At 47.1% G+C, this 18,292-nt stretch overlaps 1 protein-coding gene across 8 annotated transcripts; it reads left to right on the top strand.

Moving 5' to 3' along the window:
• Nucleotides 1-3,571: 3,571 nt before the first annotated feature.
• LOC120644829 lies at nucleotides 3,572-8,535 on the top strand. Of its 8 annotated transcripts, none has more exons than XM_039921556.1 (9): nucleotides 3,576-3,882; nucleotides 4,004-4,486; nucleotides 5,381-5,433; nucleotides 5,822-5,889; nucleotides 6,369-6,457; nucleotides 6,597-6,809; nucleotides 6,928-7,138; nucleotides 7,238-7,379; nucleotides 7,517-8,535. In XM_039921556.1, exons 2-6 carry the CDS (start codon nucleotides 4,061-4,063, stop codon nucleotides 6,687-6,689), a joined length of 729 nt encoding a protein of 242 aa, XP_039777490.1. In that variant the 5' UTR covers nucleotides 3,576-3,882; nucleotides 4,004-4,060; the 3' UTR covers nucleotides 6,690-6,809; nucleotides 6,928-7,138; nucleotides 7,238-7,379; nucleotides 7,517-8,535. The 8 variants fall into 8 exon arrangements, with proteins under 8 accessions (XP_039777492.1, XP_039777491.1, XP_039777494.1 ...); XM_039921555.1 differs by having other exon boundaries at nucleotides 3,990-4,486; XM_039921552.1 differs by having other exon boundaries at nucleotides 3,985-4,486.
• The last annotated feature ends 9,757 nt before the right edge of the window (nucleotides 8,536-18,292 follow it).

Genomic DNA, 18,292 nt, shown 5'->3' with positions numbered 1-18,292 from the left:
CCGCGTGTGTCGGAGCTGCGGCCCGCCGCTGCCAACAGCGATGCGGTAGGGGAGGACCCCGCCCACCGCCGCCGAACCTCATGGCCCGAGCCGCCGCCGCCGGCCGCCGAGCCCCCGCCACGGTGGGCGTGCCAGGCTGCTGGCCGCCGGTCACTCGCCACGGGGACAAGCCAGACCAGAGCGGCACACCGACGGTCCACCTCCCATGGCCGAAAAACGCATCCCCTTGATGGAGGCCGGCCTACCGCCGCCCCCACGAAACAGCCGCGAGGGCCCTGATAACGGGCGGGCAGATCTGCAGCCCCACCCTCCTGGCCTCCGCCACCAAGAAGCCTCCCCACGGAATGCCCTCCGCGCGGCCTAGCCGCAGGTGGGTGGAGGACACCGCCGCCGACGATCCGGCCTGGGGCCTCCACCAGATGCAGGTAGGGGTGGTAAAGGGCCTAACATTTTGAACTAGAAAATCTAAGGATCGGGCCCTAAAAGGGCCGGGCTCTAAACACATGTATTTTTGAACTAAAAATTTTAAGGGCTTTATTGGGCTGTGAAGAGACCATTATGACCATGCCCATTACCACCCCTAGATGCAGGCCCGGCCCTGAGGGGGGAGGGGGGGGCGAGCGGGGCGGCCGCCCCGGGCCCCAGAAATCATGGGGGCCCCTTTCCAGGTACATGTATACTACAGATTAGTACATATACAGCGTACCGAGCATCGAGCGAACCGTCGCAGCACCAGGCCGCGCGTCTTCTCGTGATCTCGTTCCTTTTATTTAGTGATTATCATCCCATCCGCGGATCGCGCCTTCTTTTTTTCCGTCTTTTCCAACCTATTACCACACGAGTCGAGAGAACGAAACCAGGCCGTATCGCCGGCGCTCGGCGCTCGGCGCTCGGCTCGATTGGTCGAGTTGCCATTCTGACAGACCGCAGGCACCTGGTCGACGCATATATGGCGGCTAGGCAAGGCATGACGGCGGGGTCGATCGCAGCCTTGAGCGCTCATGTCTCCGTGCGGGGACGATTGAGCGGCCGCCGCGCTTTCTTGACGAGCCAGCAAGCCACGGCCGCTGGGGAGTGCACGGCGTCGGGAGCAAAAGCAAGCAGAGAGGTATAACATTCGCCCAATTTCCTGAGCCCCTAATGCCCTTACGCATGCTGTAATGCTCCCTAGTTCTAGATCACAAGATGATTATTCATTAGATGAATTGATAATTTAATATTTCTTGGCTGATTTATGAATTTGCGGTAAGCCACTAATATTCCATTGATCGGACATCGTTGACTGTTGATGGTCGATGGATTGATGATAACGGGATTTCATTGTACCCTTGTAGCTTTGCGATAGCTTTTAATTACTAGTTATTCTATTTTAATCTCTATCATAGTAATTTCATCTAAAAAATATTGCATTAGCTAAAATAACATTTAGATTGTTGAAGAAGCATTAGAGATATGTAATGTCTCAATCAAGAAAAGTAATGTATATTGTTCGATATGCATATTATGCACACTGAGGGTTTTTTGTTAGTTGATAACATTATTACTATTATTAACACTACGCTACTACTTCCTCCGTTCCAAAATGTAAGTCATTTTGACTTTTCTAGATTCATATATTTTGCTATGTACTTAGACATATTGTTATATCTAGATGCATAGCAAACACTATGAATCTAGAAAAGTCAAAACAACCTACATATTAGAACGGGGAGAGTATATAATAATAACACTACATTATTAGTACTATAGGGCCCTACTTTTAGTTTCGCTCAGGCCCCCTGAAATCTCAGGACCGGCCCTGACCAGATGCAAGCTGAGCGAGGAGGTCGAGGTCGAGCTCGCGAGAAAGATGAAAAGACCCGCCGCTGCCATCCTAGTCTCGGCGCAGACTTCCGGCCGTGAGCTCTGGCAGCGGCGAGGAGGATGCGGAGGAGGGGCGAGAGCCTGTGGCGGCGACGCAGGCTCCGCCCGTGCTTGCGCAAGGATGGCGCTGCAGAGGCCGGCGTAGCCCTTGAGCAAGCCGAGCAGGGCGCCGAGGCTACTGTCCGGGATGTTCCTTACGCAGGCGACCATCGCACCGTTCGCCGCGAGCGCAAACGTCTGGTCGTCTTCGAGTTGGCGCCGGCGCAGCCTTGCAGGCGATGCCCACGAGGACTCGCCGGCGCCCAGGCGATCCCGGGGTGGACGGTATTTGAAATACCGTCCACCCCAGGGTGCTTATTGGCCGTCCGATGGATTCTGTGCGGCCGAGATCGGCGCATCGCAAGAGACGATCACTCTTCCTCTTCCTTGCGAGACCTGGGAGTTCGATGGGTGGCCTTCGGCCTTCGCGTCCGCCAAGGCCAATCAATCAGGCCGCTCCTCTGCCGCCCGGCCGTCCCCCGGCGGGGGCTTCTGGTGCTCCAGCCAGTGTACTGTGTACAGGAGAGGGGGCGGAAGGTGCTTGTAGAAATTCCCTTGCCTCGTCGAAGCCTTCTTCCACTTGCCATCCGGTTATATACCTTCTTCTTCCCAGCTTCTTCTGTTCTTGCTGGGCACGTACGGATGGTTCCTTCAGCAGAATTCCGCTTCAGCTTTTCTCATGCACGTCCTGTCGATTGTCGTCCCTGCCGCCGGCTGGTAAGCTTGGTTTCAACAAGAGACTACTGTACTTCCACCTTCCCTCCTTCCTGGCGGGCGGCGGCGCTCCGCAAATCCCCATTTGGGCAATCACCGGGACCCACGCTGGCGGCCAGCCACTAGCACCAATGTGAGGTGAGCAGTGTTATCTATCACGGACGGTCGAATTAAATGAATAAATTCAACTATATTTTCTTTGATCTTTGGAGGATTTTAGGGCCCATTTTGCATTTCACACTGGACCCCAAATTTCTGGAGATGGCCTTGTGCTTTACGCAGGAAAGTTGTAGATTGGTATTCACTCAGGATAAAGGGAATATATCATGTGCAAACCAACATCTCCATACAAACCGTGTAAACTTCAATCTGGACCACCGGATCAACATCCAAGAGGCATGAGAGATTGGGTAATTTTATAATTAACTGCCTGCCCTTGGATTGGGTATTCACACTTTTACAAATCCCCCTCTCACCCCCTGCGCCCCTCCCCTTGGATGTTGATCCAATGGCCCAGATCGAAGTTTGCATGGTTTGCACGGAGAGGTTGGTTTGCACCTGATTTGTTCCCCATGATAAAATCTCTATATACAATCATGTGAATCTCTAATAAGTTACAAGACCTATCATTTTCACTTCTCCATCCCGTTCCATGCTGCATACTCCCTCCATTTTGAAATGTAAGGCATTTTGCTTTGTCATAAGTTAAAGTAGTTTAAGTTTTAATTATGAGAATACATTTCATAATGGATTTAATTATTCTCATTTGGTATTCAAAATATTATAACTCTTTTCTATAAATTTGATCAAATTTAAAATTTTGATTAGGACAAATCAAAATATCTTACATTTGAACATGGAGACAGTATCGTGCTGGACTGCTTGCCACGTAATAAAATGGAGTAAAACAAAAACTGGGGCCTCTATAGTCAGAAACTGATTGGAGTGTACTACAGACTGCTACAGCTTGGCCGGCCACGAGGGAGCTCCACTTCCACACGGTTTGACTTGACCCCGATCGACGCGGCTTTCCTTTCCTGTGGATAAGGAAAACGGAACCATCCATTGCGTTTCGATCGCTTCGTTTCCTTTTGCAAAAGACCTCGACTGATCGCCATGACTCCGCAGGTCTTCTCACCTAGCTAACAATCCCACCAACTCTGAAACCCGACGGTGTACCGAAGAAGACGAAGGTGGCGAGCCTCTACTCTCAAGTCTCAACCGGCTGTGCGGCAACTAGGAGAGCAGTGACGAAGATATATACTGGTGAGAAGAATCAATCCATTTAATTGATCTATTGCTACACTTGACAAGAAAGTTAATTACTTGATCTCAATTTGGTCTTCAGTTCAGATGTTTGTATTCCAGTTTAGTTTTTGCAGTGCAGATTAGCACTGCCTGCCTTATGTGACAGCCTGACAGGAGGGGCAGGCATAGATGATCGATGGCCGATCCGGTGGCCACCGTGGAGAAGATCGTCAAGATTGGGCTCAAGATCAAGGAGGCCGTGGACAAGGCTCGCCACAATGAGGACGAGTGCTGCGAGATCAGAAAGAGGGTGCTCAGGTTCAGCGCCATTCTGTCACAGCTGCAGCAGACGGGGATGATGAATGGCAGCCCGGCGATGAGCGGCGCGCTGGAGGACCTGGAGGAGACGCTCGAGCAGGCCCTCAAGCTTATCGCGGCGTGCCAGGAGAGGACCACCGTCCGCCGCCTCATCGCGGCCGGGGACCTGTCCAAGCAGCTGCGCCGGGTGAAAGATGACATCTTGAATAAAGTGATGCTGGCGTCCTTCGCCATCAACGCCCACACCACCATCGTGCTGTTAACGATTCAGGCTGGCGGTCAAGCTCCGGCCCGGCAGCCACAGGTATAAACCCGGTCATTCCCAAACTTCATAAGAGCTGATTCGTCAATGTTTGCGGTCCTAATATTGCAATTATTTCGTTACTACTTTGACGTTGATTAGTTTGATACTGAGCTTTTCTTTTTCCATACAATTGATTCCATAGCAAAGGCTAATCTCTTCTATATACTACTACTACCACCACCACTACTACGGTACTACCCACCACCACTACCTACTCTCCTACAACCACTACTACTACCTTTATGTTGTTTTGGCCCCTTCATTTGGACACTATTTTTATTGACACTGCAAGTTGATAGTTCGGCAACATTTGGCTCGATCCGGTATGCTTATATACTCATTATTAATGTGTGATCGTGCTTTGCTTTGTATTCTTTGTTTGCCTTCCTAGTTTGCAATGATATATAATCTCTTACCATTCATGCAAAGCGCGCATACCTAAACTAGGGTGCCATGACCTAAACATGTCGCTTCAGTAAAAAACGAATTATAATTATGTCTCGGGCATATGAATGAGGAAAACCAAACCATGGTAAAATAATACGGCCTTTGTAGCAAATCATAATACAACAAATAAGATGGACCTTTGAGTAATTTTTCCTGAACTATATCGCTCTCAGTTTTTCAAGATCTAATAAGTAGAAAACTCTAATTTTAGAGACATTTCAATAACTTTTTGCTTATTTCCGAAGGATCTAGGCGGCTTCTAGGATTATGCAACAATATAATTTACTCCCTCCGTCCCGCTTTAACTATCGCTAGGAAAGCGCGCCTGGGAGGGGAATCCCTGTTCCTGGGCGACAGTTAAATTGGGACAGAGGATAATTTTTTTAATTATATATATTTCTTAGGCTCACTAGGATAGCTTAACTGAACTATATTTCACTATTTCAGGACACAGGAGTTACGGAGATATCACATAACGTTCAATCAACCATTGTTCCTAGGTATGGTACGGTTATGTGCATTATATCCTCTATGCCATGACATCAACTCCATATATTTGCTCCAAGCGGTCTCGGTTTTTTCCCCTTATCCCCGCGTTATCCCTGGCGCACTACTATAATGTATCCGCAAGAAATAGGTCAACCACTAATGTTGCGTCTAGCCCTGCGAAAATCATATGTTTGCACTATCATATTGCATAAGCTCGCATCACTGTATACAAAGCAATCGTATTGAATTAACAATATAATACATTCCAAAAATAACCTAGAGCACTTCCAAAAATAACTCTGGCTATTATTTATCTATTTTGTTTGACTAGTCATTGTTTGATGCAAAGTGAATGAAGTAACCTTGCAAACAATCGTTTTCATCATAGGGCAATGGCAGATCTGAGTTAAATGGTGAGAAAAACAAAGTACGACCAGGAAGTGAGCCGCCTTTTGCTACTTTATCTGGTAAGGTGACGTCTCGTGCAAATTTTCGTTTGATCTTAACAACGGCACGAGCCTACAACAGTGTACATGCACGCATGCAATATTTTAGGCACATTTTTTTATATCTATGCAAGCATTCCAATTAATAATAATATCTTAGCAGATCAAGTTCTGACCTTACTCACAACGTTTGCCACTCGGTACTTGAAAGGCATGCAGGAACGCTCTTGAAACAGTTACACTCCGAGTTAACAAACCAAATCATCATTATATCACTCATTAATCATCAATTCATAATTGATCAAATGAGAAGCGATCCACACATAGATTTTACTACTGTAATATTTTCTTCATTATATATTATTCCTCTCCGTGCATTACTTATTTGGCAAGCAAACTAGCTAGTACCTATCATAACCAATGTTCACTCGTTTGCTTTCAAATCTATCAATGTTTACCGCTCCATGCACTCAAACTGAATACTGATGTTTCCATGACAGACTTAAAAAAGTTCAGTTTATCAGAGTTATATGCCGCTATAAATGACAAAAATATCATTGGGACGGGTAGCTCCTGTAAGGTCTACAAGGTACTCACTAAAATTTAATTTTGTTTGCTCATCCTTTTTTTCGCGGTGATGCTAATTTTATTTTTTATTGCCATGATGATATATTTGTGTCGTACCCTATAACAAGCTTATCATGCACACTGATATTTATACTTTTTAGGGTGTACTCAATGAGGGAAGGATGTGGCCATCAAGAAAATTGCCAGCTCCTCTGACCATAGCTGGGCGCGCATTTACAAACAGCAACTTCTAGCTTCAAAGCTTCAGCACAAAAACATAGTTAAAGTTTTGGGATATGGCGATGGTAGAGTTAAAGGATATTATTGGGTTGAAGAATACACGCTGAATGGAAGCTTGGACGAGATTATCCGTGGCATGTTTTCACTAAATTCTCATCATTGTTCATCTCCACTGTGTAACTTTTGTCTTAAATTAATTTTGTTGAGTACTATATGCTAATGTTGCTTCCCCATGCATTTGTAATTTTGCAGAGTCCCAACTTGCTTGGTGCTCCATCTTCAGAATAATTGAGGGGATAGCCCAGGGTGTACATTACTTACATGAAGAACACGTTGTACATATGGATGTGAAACCAAGCAACATCCTCTTGGATTCTAATATGAATCCAAAGATTACTGATTTTAATATATCTATGGTGCTGCATGATGTTGAGATCACTGGTGACGACATACTAGGCACATTGTAAGATGCCATTTCAAATTAAAACTCTACAATGTTCATTCCCTTCCATCATTTTTCATTGCTGAGGTCTTTCCTTTTATTTTACCATCGGTTCATCAGGGGATATATACCTCCAGAGTGTTATGAAAACAGCACTATATCAATGATGAATGATGTGTACGCTTTTGGAGTCACCGTCATTAATATCATTAGCGTTATGTGCAGAAATATACAGCCTTATGAGCGTCTTTTATGTACATGGGTAAGTATTTACTTGGCGTCATGCATCTATATATACCGCAACATCATGTTCAATATGCTATTGTTTCTTGTTGAGCTTCCGGTATACAACTAAGCTTGCCATCTGTGTATATTATGCATATTGTCTTATGGTGACAGGCTTGGGACGCTTGGGAAGCTGGACAAATGGAGGAGGTGTTTGACCCAAAGCTGTATGAAGGGTCTCAGCCAAGGGAGATTAAAAGGTGCGTGGAGGTGGGACTATTGTGCCTTCAGAGTGATCGGGCAGACCGGCCCACCATGGCAGATGTTCTTGAGATGCTACATGGCAAGAAACGGCTGCCGACCCTAAAGAAACCAGCATACATGGAGTCAGAATCGGAATCGGAGATTGAATCAGTTACAGAAGGACGATCATGCAACAGATGGAATAGGAATCGGAATCGAAAATCGCTCCGTAAGGCTGCACATCGTCGGCAGATGTTCTTGAGATGCTACATGGCAAGAAACGGCTGCCGACCCTAAAGAAACCAGCATACATGGAGTCAGAATCGGAATCGGAGATTGAATCAGTTACAGAAGGACGATCACGCAACAGATGGAATAGGACTCGGAATTCGAAAATCGCTCCGTAAGGCTGCACATCGTCGGCAGATGTTCTTGAGATGCTACATGGCAAGAAACGGCTGCCGACCCTAAAGAAACCAGCATACATGGAGTCAGAATCAGAATCGGAGATTGAATCAGTTACAGAAGGACGATCACGCAACAGATGGAATAGGACTCGGAATCGAAAATCGCTCCATAGGGCTGCACATCGTCGGCAGATGTTCTTGAGATGCTACATGGCAAGAAACGGCTGCCGACCCTAAAGAAACCAGCATACATGGAGTCAGAATCGGAATCGGAGATTGAATCAGTTACAGAAGGACGATCACGCCACAGATGGAATAGGACTCGGAATTGAAAATCGCTCCGTAAGGCTGCACATCGTCGGCGCTAGCTTGTATGGCACTCGGTAGCTAATACACTTTCAGCTATAACGCAATTCATTTGGTGTTTGTCAAATATGGGAATACAGCGAGCACAAACTATTTTTTATTTAAATAAACAGTTAGTCCCAAATGATAACCGAACCAAGCACAAAAGTCCCAAATGATAACCGAACCAAGCACAAATGTCAAGGTTGCAGGAAGTGTTACTTTTTTGTTACAAGTGCGCGCGCGCGTGAGAGAGAGAGAGAGAGAGAATTAAGCACCAATTTTTTGAATTATCTCTTGCACCCTTTTTTGCTCCTTGTTATACAGAAGTCCGATTCACAGACTTTGGTTGCAGCAGCATCTCAACAGTTGTGCGTGCAACAAAGTTTTCCACCTATATAGACACATAAGTTCTTTAGATTACTTGTCATTAGGGAGCACGTACTATTTTCTAAAACCATTTTATGGATGCATGTATCCTGGTTATATAGAGTCTAGTAATGTCTCCCCGGATTCTTGGATCACCTTAATGTAGTGACCTTGAGATTTAATGAAACTTCACTGTCGAAAAAATATAATAAGCAATAACTAGGAATATTGGATACACATATGGTTTTTAAGTGCTTTTGTTCTCTGTTAAGTTATTTTAATACTTCCTCTATTTTAAATTATAGATTATTTGGGTTTTCTGAAGATTTTTTGCTAGTATGTATTTGTGTTTTGTCTGGAGCTTTGTCTCTATACAAAGCATTTTTGTCTGCAAGTACCGGCTGTGGCTGTGGCGGGCACGTATATGGCGCAGTGCAAGTGAGCCGACCGGATCAGACCCCGAATTTTTGGGCCCCCCAAACACTAGGTTCACTACAGGCCCAACTAGCCAATTACTGATTGGAATAACCTGCTGGTTTGTTTATTGGAATATAGTGTGATGAGTCAATTATTTATTTAGTTAATCTCAAAAAAATATTTATTTATTTGCAGAACTGAATTGGACTTCGTATTGTCAAGTTGTCCTGTTCCTCACATCATCACAAACAGAGGGGTTAGGCTGGAATCTGGATACCTTGATTATGTTGTTGGCCCTTTGCATCACTCACTCAGCATAATTCTCTCCTTTATATTGCCATAAACTTTATCTTAAAAATTATTCATAGGTAATCAGCAGTTTCTAATTTAGATTTCTTCTCTGTAATTCATGGAACAGGGAGGTCTATTTATTTGTCATATCTTCTAGAATTAGAAAATACGATTGCGGTAATGAAAAGTGAAATGAGGAATGTTGAGTACTCTATCATGCTTGTGATGAGTGAATTGTCAACCGTGCGGTGTGATCGTGCGCTTGGTCTTTGGATTGCAGGTACACGGGCGTCGAGTGTCGACGGGGAGCTGCTGTGGAGGTGCTGTGGCCGATGGACCGTGCGGTGGACGGCGGTGAAGGGCAGCCGGGACCGGAGCTCGGACCGGACGGCAGCTGTGGCGTCCACTCCTAGATCGAGGGCGCAAGCGGCGACGGAAGACAGGTTTCTTGGTTTGTGCCACAAAACCAAGGAGGCGGACGGCGGTTGAAGACGCCAAGTCGTGGAGGCACGGGCGTCGGTCTCGGGACTGACGGAGGCGACGGGCGTCGACGGCGTCTAGGGCCTCGCTGTGGGCGAGGAGGTGACGGGCGTCGGGCGGCGTCTAGGGCTGTCAGAAGGCCGAGGCGGGAACGGCGTCTAGGGCCACGGCGCGGAGGCGGGAATCTTCCCGCGCGTGAGGTTTTGGCGGTTTTCTCAAAACCGGCCACCTACCCGGGTTTCGCGGACCCTCCAAAACCGCGGACTGGATCTTCATCAAGATGGCGGCATCGCGGAGAATACTTCATTTCGAAGAAAGAACCTCGGCCATCGAATGAGATCGTGTACAGGGGGTGCTGCAGGCCAACCGGTCTGACCGGTCCCTGGCACCGGTCTGACCGGTCTAACCAACCGGTCTGACCGGTCCAGCGTACCGGTCTGACCGGTCCCGCGGGTATAAATATCCCTTCACTTGTGTTAGGTTAATTGCGGCTTTTGTATTGTGTCCGTGAATTCTCTGTTTCCCCAGGCCGTCGCCCCTGTGTTCCTCTCTCCCTGTTCATCTCTTTTAGGGTAGATTTGAATGTTGTTTGTGTGAGAACTCTTGTGGATTTGATTGGGAAAGGAGGCCCTAACCTCCTCGTGCCCTCTGGGCAGTTTGAATCAATCCATCTCCTCGTTTTGTGCCTTGTTTGATGAAATTTCGATTTCGTTTTTGGTGCATTTGATTGCGAGGAGTCCACGAGTTTTTTGCCGTGATTCCCATGCCTCTATTTTGTTCTTGAACCCTCTGGAATCACTAGCCCGTCCAAATTCGATTTCTTGGAGACTAGAGAAAACCCCACCCCCTTTGATCTTATCCCAAAATTCTCGTGCTATGGATATCTTTAGGGTGAGATTTCTTGGGGATACACTCTTGGGGTAGGAACGAAGCTATCCTCCAAGTTTCATCCGATTTGGACGCGATTTGCTCTCGATTCACAGTTTGGAACTAAATTTTAGGGGTTTTCTGGACGCCACCGGTCAGACCGGTTGGAGAGACCGGTCAGACCGGTCTGCCTGTTTTTGAATTGCTTGATCGGTCAGACTAGTCTTCTATACCGGTCAGACCGGTCTGTGCCTGAGCTGCTTCGTTTTGAGTTGGTTCTCACGCTTTTGCTTCCACGTTGCGTTTCGAGTTTTCGGAGTTGAGATAGCTTGTCCATAGCTATTCTCACTGACCTCGGTTTGAGGGTTTGCGGTGACTTTGGGACATCGGCCGACGGTTTTGAAATTTCGAAGAAATTTTGATCGGCTCCCATTCACCCCCCCTCTGGTCGCCGGCTTCGATCCTTCAATTGGTATCAGAGCTTGGTTGAGGTTCTCAGTACCTTAACCGGTTCGAAAACCACTCGGCGACCATGGCGAGTCTTGGTAAGATCCCGGTGTTTTCCGGCGAGGATTATGCCTAATGGAAGGTTCGCATGAGAGCCTTCCTACAGAGCATGGGAGCCGATGTCTGGGAGATTACCACGAACCAGCTTTACGAGGTGCCGGCTGTTCGGACCACGCCTCTTCAGGTGACCCAGCACAAAGCTAACGCCAAGGCCGTCAATGCCTTGTTCGCTGGCGTTTCTCGTGCGGAGTTCTCACGCGTCCAGGGTTTTCAGGAAGCCCACAAAATTTGGACGTGCCTTGAGAATTACAACGAGGGTACACCTCAGGTGAAGGCCAGACTGTTCGAGACTCACCGGTGTGAGTACGAGAACTTCACACAGGAGCCGGGTGAGAGCATTGACCTGATGTTCAGTCGTTTTCAGTCGATTGTGAACATGGTCAATGCGAACAGATCTGCTGGTGCCCTTGAGTACACAGAGCACGAGAAGGCTCTCAAGTTGCTCTACGCACTTGACCGCTCTGTGTGGGATCTCAAGGTGAACACGATCATTGAGTCTACAGGATATGAGACTCTAACCGTGAACAAGCTTTTCAGCAAGCTCAATGCCACGGAGGTGGATAACCAAACACGAGCCAAGCTCAATGGTGCCCCTCCTTCCAAGAGCGTCGCTCTTGTGACTGGCCCAGGTGGATCGAGCTCTAACGCTAACTCTGTTCTTGGCTTTTCTCTTGCCTCTTTGCCTTCTGTTTCAGATGAGCAGCTAGAGACGCTGGGCGACGACGACTTGTGCCTTCTCATCAGCAAGTTCCAGCGCGTCTACCACAACAGGCAGAGGAAAAAGAACCCCGGGTGCTACAACTACGGCGATCTGAACCACTTCATCGCCGATTGCCCCAAGAAGTCCGGTGGTGGCCAGAACAACTCCTTCGACTATTACCGCCACCGCGACCGCGATGAGGGAGGCTCCAACAAGGAGCGTCGGCGCCACAAGCACCGCAGTCGTGACTGGGGAGGACGCTTCGACAAGGAGTCGCTCAAGAAGCGCTTCCAGTACAAGGCCAAGAAGCGGGAGAAGGCCTTGCTGGCGCAGCTCAGCGACCTCGACAAGAGCTCCGACATCGACTGCTCTTCTTCACCGACCTCCGACGACGACGACAAGAAGAAGAAGAAGCGGGACAAGGAAGCCACCGGCTTCATCAGCCTTTGCTTGGTGGCCGGTCGGCGCAAGAGCTTCTGCACCATGGCGGGCGAAGCCGATGGTGCTCGTGCGTCTTCAGGTGGACATGCTACACCAACGCAGTCCGGCTCTTCTCCTGGATCCGAGAGCGATTCAGAGGTCGGAGGCTTGGAGAACAGGTGGATCATGGACTCCGGTTGTTCGCGCCACATGACCGGGAATGACAAATGGTTCTCCAGCTTCACCCCGATGCGCTCAAAGGAGTACATTGTGTTCGGGGATAATGGAAGAGGAAAGGTACGCGGACTTGGCGCTGTTCGAGTTTCTGATCATTTTACCCTGAGAGAAGTTACTTTGGTTTCGAATCTTGGTTTTAATTTGCTCTCTGTCTCGCAACTTCTTGATGAGGGGTTTGAGGTTTGCTTCAAGGAGGGTTGTTCGCGTGTTTTGGATTCCAGGGGAGATTTGGTTTGCCGGATTACACCTCGCGATCGGGTTTTCTTGGTTGACTTCTCTGGAACTCCTTTTGGCCCTTCTCATTGCTTGATGGCTGGTCCTTCTTCTGATTTGTGGAAGTGGCATAGGAGACTTGGACATTTGAGCTTCGATTTATTGTCGAGACTGAGCTCACTTGGCCTGATCCGAGGATTGCCCAGATTGAAGTTTGAAAAGGACCTTGATTGTCATCCGTGTCGCCACGGGAAGATGATTGCTACTTCACATCCACCTGTTAATCAGGTGATGACCGCTCACCCTGGAGAGTTGCTACACATGGACACAGTTAGTCCTTCTAGGGTGATGCCTGTTGGTGGGAAGTGGTACGTGCTTGTGATTGTGGACGACTTTTCTCGCTATTCTTGGGCCTTTTTCATGAGAACCAAGGATGAGGTTTTCGAGTTTGTTCGAGACTTGATCTTGAGGTTGAAAAACGAGTTACCCCAGGCCATGAGAGCGATCCGCAGTGACAATGGCACAGAATTCAAAAACGCTCGTTTTGACGCCTTTTGCAGTGATCAAGGGCTTGAACACCAGTATTCTTCTCCCTACACTCCACAGCAGAATGGAGTTGTAGAGCAGAAGAATCGGACGCTAGTTGAGATGGCGAGGACGATGCTCGATGAGTATAGGACTCCTCGCTAATACTGGGCTGAGGCGGTTAACACCGCTTGTTATGTGTCCAACCGCATTTTCTTGCGTGTTTTCATGCACAAGACTTCTTATGAGTTACGGTTTGGACGCCAGCCCCGTGTTGACCATCTCAGAGTTTTCGGTTGCCGGTGCTTTGTGCTGAAAGATGGAAATCTTGATAAGTTTGAGTCTCGCTCGTCTGACGGTGTTTTTCTCGGTTATGCTTCTTATTCTAGAGCATATCGTGTGCTGATTATTGATACTAACATCGTCAGAGAGACTTGTGAAGTCATTTTCGACGAGACTGCACCATGCAATTATTCTATCTTTGAAGTTGCAGGAGATGATGAGCTCGGCACCTCCATCTTTGAAGATGAGGAGGAAGAAACTGCAGATGGCGAGGCTGAGGCTACCACGCGTGCTGTGGACCCAGCTATCTCTACTACGAGCTCGGATGATGACGACGGCCCCGACCCGACTACGTCTACTTCCCGGGGGCTGTTCGAGGAGGTGACTCAGGCTACACCAGCTGCACCTGAGGAGGCACCAGCTTTGGTTGAGGACGAGGCGACTTCGACACGGGAAGCACCGCGACATATTCAGCGCCGCCACCCACCTCAATAGATACTAAGTGATCTCAACGAGCGAGTCACCAGGTCCAAGGTAACAAGTATCGCTGGCTTTGCTCATTCAGCGTTTGTTGCCTCTTTTGAGCCCAAAGATATTGGACACGCTCTTTCTGATTCTAATTGGGTCAATGCCATGCATGAGGAACTTGAAAATTTTGAAAGAAACCAAGTTTGGGTTTTAGTCGAGCCTCCACCTGCTTGTAATCCCATCGGAACGAAGTGGGTTTTCAAAAACAAGCAGGGTGAGGATGGTTTGGTTGTTCGAAACAAGGCTCGTCTTGTTGCCCAGGGGTTTTGCCAAAAAGAGGGTATTGATTTTGAGGAGACTTTTGCCCCTGTTGCTCGGTTGGAAGCTATTCGAATCTTTCTTGCATTTGCTGCTTCCAAGGGTTTTAAGGTTTTTCAAATGGATGTTAAATCTGCCTTCTTGAATGGCTTTATTGAAGAAAAGGTTTATGTGAAGCAACCCCCTGGTTTCGAAAATCCCAAGTTTCCAAACCGTATTTATAAACTTCAGAAAGCACTTTATGGTTTGAAACAGGCCCCCAGAGCTTGGTATGATAGATTGAAAATCTTTTTGCTGGCTCAGGGCTTTAAAATGGGATGTGTTGATAAAACTTTGTTCCTCATGCGGTCTGGCAATGACTTTCTTTTGGTTCAGATATACGTGGATGATATTATCTTTGGTGGCTCTTCTCACGCTCTTGTCTCCAAGTTTTCTGAGCAGATGTCCAGGGAGTTCGAGATGAGCATGATGGGTGAGTTGCAGTTCTTCCTCGGGCTACAGATCAAGCAAACTCCTCAGGGCACTTTTGTCCATCAAGCCAAGTACACTAGAGACTTGCTGCGGAAGTTCGACATGAGTGACTTGTCTCCTCAGCCGACTCCGATCAGCACATCTACGGCGCTTGATGAGGACTTGGACGGCGAGGCGGTGGACAAGAAGGAGTACAGGAGCATGATCGGCTCCCTCCTGTATCTGACGGCGACGCGACCGGACATCCAGTTCGGCGTCTGCCTCTGCGCGCGGTATCAGGCTTCGCCGCGCACCTCCCACAGGCAGGTGGTGAAACGCATCTTCAGGTATCTGAAATTCACCCCTGAACTTGGTCTTTGGTATTCTGCGGATTCTTCTCTGGTTTTGGTGGGCTTTTCTGATGCCGATTTTGGTGGGTGTCGGTTGGATCGCAAGTCGACATCCGGCACTTGTCAATTTCTCGGTACATCTTTGGTGTCTTGGTCCTCTCGCAAGCAGGCTAGTGTAGGGCTTTCTTCCATAGAAGCTGAGTATGTTGCCGCTGCTAACTGCTGCTCCTAGATACTTTGGATGAAACAAACCTTGCAGGATTATGGCTTGAGTTTTGGTAGGGTTCCCATCTTTGTAGACAACATGTCAGCCATTAGCATTGCAAAGAACCCTGTCCTACACTCCAGAACCAAACACATAGATATCCGGTTCCACTTCCTGCAAGATAACCATGAGAGAGGGCACATAGACCTGATCCATGTCCCTTCAGAGAGGCAAACCGCAGATATACTAACCAAACCGCTAGAGCAGGACACCTTTGCTCGCTTGCGAGGGGAGCTTGGGGTTTGTTACCCCTTTTGATCGCTGACTTTTGTTTTGGTTAGCTTGGTAGGTCTTTGTTTTGCTTCTCTTTGTTTTTTTAGGTTTGGTAGTTGCATTGTGCATATGCATTGTACATGTTTGCATTTTGCAATGTCTCACTTGCACTAGCATTCTTGAATACATTGCTATGATCTTCTAGTGCCTGCTAGTGTGAGTTGATAAACTTGATCATGTATAGCTTGCTCTATTATGTATATGACATCATCTGAGTTAAGCTATTTTGATTTGAAAATCTGAAAACATGATCACCCTGTCTTGGCTACTAGCATGTTAGGGCGTGTTGATGTGCTTTGCTATCTTATTCATGCTAGTGTGCCTTTTCGTTCAGCAATTCATACTTGAAATGCTCTAAATCTGATAAAATTGCTTGAACTATTCTTGAAATGGATTGGAAAAGATCCAGGTGGGATTGCTTGTCGCACTGATCGAGCTTTCGGGACGGCTCACACTGCACTTGTGAGAACCCGGGCAAGGCTGTGCATGACTGAAACGAGTGCTTTAAGCTTCTGATTGTCTTTTGGAATAGGCTTGGCCTCGTTGCTAAATAAAACATGACAAGCTTTCAACCCTTGGCATTAAGAATTGATTGCTATAAATTTGATGGAAAAATGATTGTTAACAACATCTTTGGCTGGTTTGGCTCACCTGTATGAGTTTGAGTAGCACTGCTTTCCATTTCCTACTTGTTAGTGCTAGATCATGGGTGATGCTTTTATTTCTCCTAAACTGAACTTGCCTAGCTCTAGACTGATTTGATATACCCTGTTGAACTAGATGCAGGTCTAGTTTATGGATGCACACGTGCTTGTGACTAGATGTTGCTTATATCTTTGTATCTCTGAATGCTTTCACTTACACCTCCTGCATTGCATTCATTGCATAGCATCTGTTCAGGGGGAGTCTCAGCTTCAGGGGGAGCTTTAGGTCTTTTTAGGCTTGATGTGTGCATGTGCCAACAAGGGGGAGAATTTTGAGAGAAGTGATCGAACAAGGGGGAGACTTGTTTGATTTTTTGAAAAACTTGTTGTGTACAGGGCTTTGTGAGTGCATCTATACCGGTCAGACCGGTCTTCTATACCGGTCAGACCGGTCTTCTATACCGGTCAGACCGGTCTGTGCCTGAGCTGCTTCGTTTTGAGTTGGTTCTCACGCTTTTGCTTCCACGTTGCGTTTCAAGTTTTCGGAGTTGAGATAGGTTGTCCATAGCTATTCTCACTGACCTCGGTTTGAGGGTTTGCGGTGACTTTGGGCCATCGGCCGACGGTTTTGAAATTTCGAAGAAATTTTGATCGGCTCCCATTCACCTCCCTCTGGTCGCCGGCTTCGGTCCTTCATGAAAGAAGAAATGTTTATATATTGATGGGTTATGCAATATTCATGGTGTTTAAAGAAAACAATAGATGTGCGATATGTATTCGTACCGGAAAGTCAAGTTTCAAAGATCACACAGCTTGTCTGTGACTCCTATGCGTTTTTTGAGGAAGCGAGCCCATACCTTTTGGAAGATGTCTATGAGGTTTTGATTTTCTGTTGTTGATTTCCTCAAAGAGTCGAACACCACGATACGCTGTCGTAACTACATTTCGTTCACATGTCAGCGCCAGTACAGCCTCCTCTGTTTCTCAATCAGAGCTTATTTGTCAAGAAGAACGTTCATGCTTCTGTGTTTAATTCAAGGGTCAGTTGGATCCATGCCACTCCAACTTCTTGAAATTGGATTTCATGTTGAAATCCATGCCATTGAATGTCATAATTTTGAACATGAAACCCAATTTCACGGAGTTGTGGTGGCATGAATCGAATTTTCCCTTAATTCAATCATGCATTGCTGTGCAGTAGAGATCAGGGATTGTAAAACAAACTGGGCGAAACGAGGAATGTGGCAAAGCCTGGAGGAGTTTCTGTAGCCGATCAAGAATAAATTCTCTGTAGACACGCGCTGCTTCTCTGTCCCTAAAATGTAAGTTGTCGTAAGGAATGCAGGGAGCTACAAAGAGGAACTGAACATATCTGAAGAATCTCAGGCTCAGATAGTAGTGTGCAATCTGTATCGACTCCTGCAGAAGCAGAAGCACAACAGAAAACATTAGCAGAGGAGGTGTAAACTGTGTGTTTTCACTATACTAACTGCCAAAGCCTACTCTCAGAGTAATCTGTGCTCAAATGAGGCTCCATGAAAAGGACCTCTGACAAGCTCACTGAAGTTGGACTCGGTCACTCAACTCACCACTCTCTGTCTATCTCTGCACTCTGACCAACTAGCTAAAGCCATATTTTATGGCAACTATCTCTCTGTGCTATTTGTTTGGCATGTATTCATACACATGTTTAATCCCGCTTGAACGCAATGTTTTCGGAATGGCGATATGCCATCCTGTGTTGCTGGAGTTGTAATGCCTGCTGTTTTATATAGCGAAAGCCCTTGTATGAGTTTTTTTAGGAAAAGAACAGTGCTGA

The sequence above is a fragment of the Panicum virgatum genome, chromosome 8K (genome assembly GCF_016808335.1).
Source record: "Panicum virgatum strain AP13 chromosome 8K, P.virgatum_v5, whole genome shotgun sequence".
Lineage (NCBI taxonomy): Eukaryota > Viridiplantae > Streptophyta > Magnoliopsida > Poales > Poaceae > Panicum > Panicum virgatum.
Note: the sequence above shows the minus strand (reverse complement) of the source record. Positions and strands in the feature narration are given on the sequence as shown.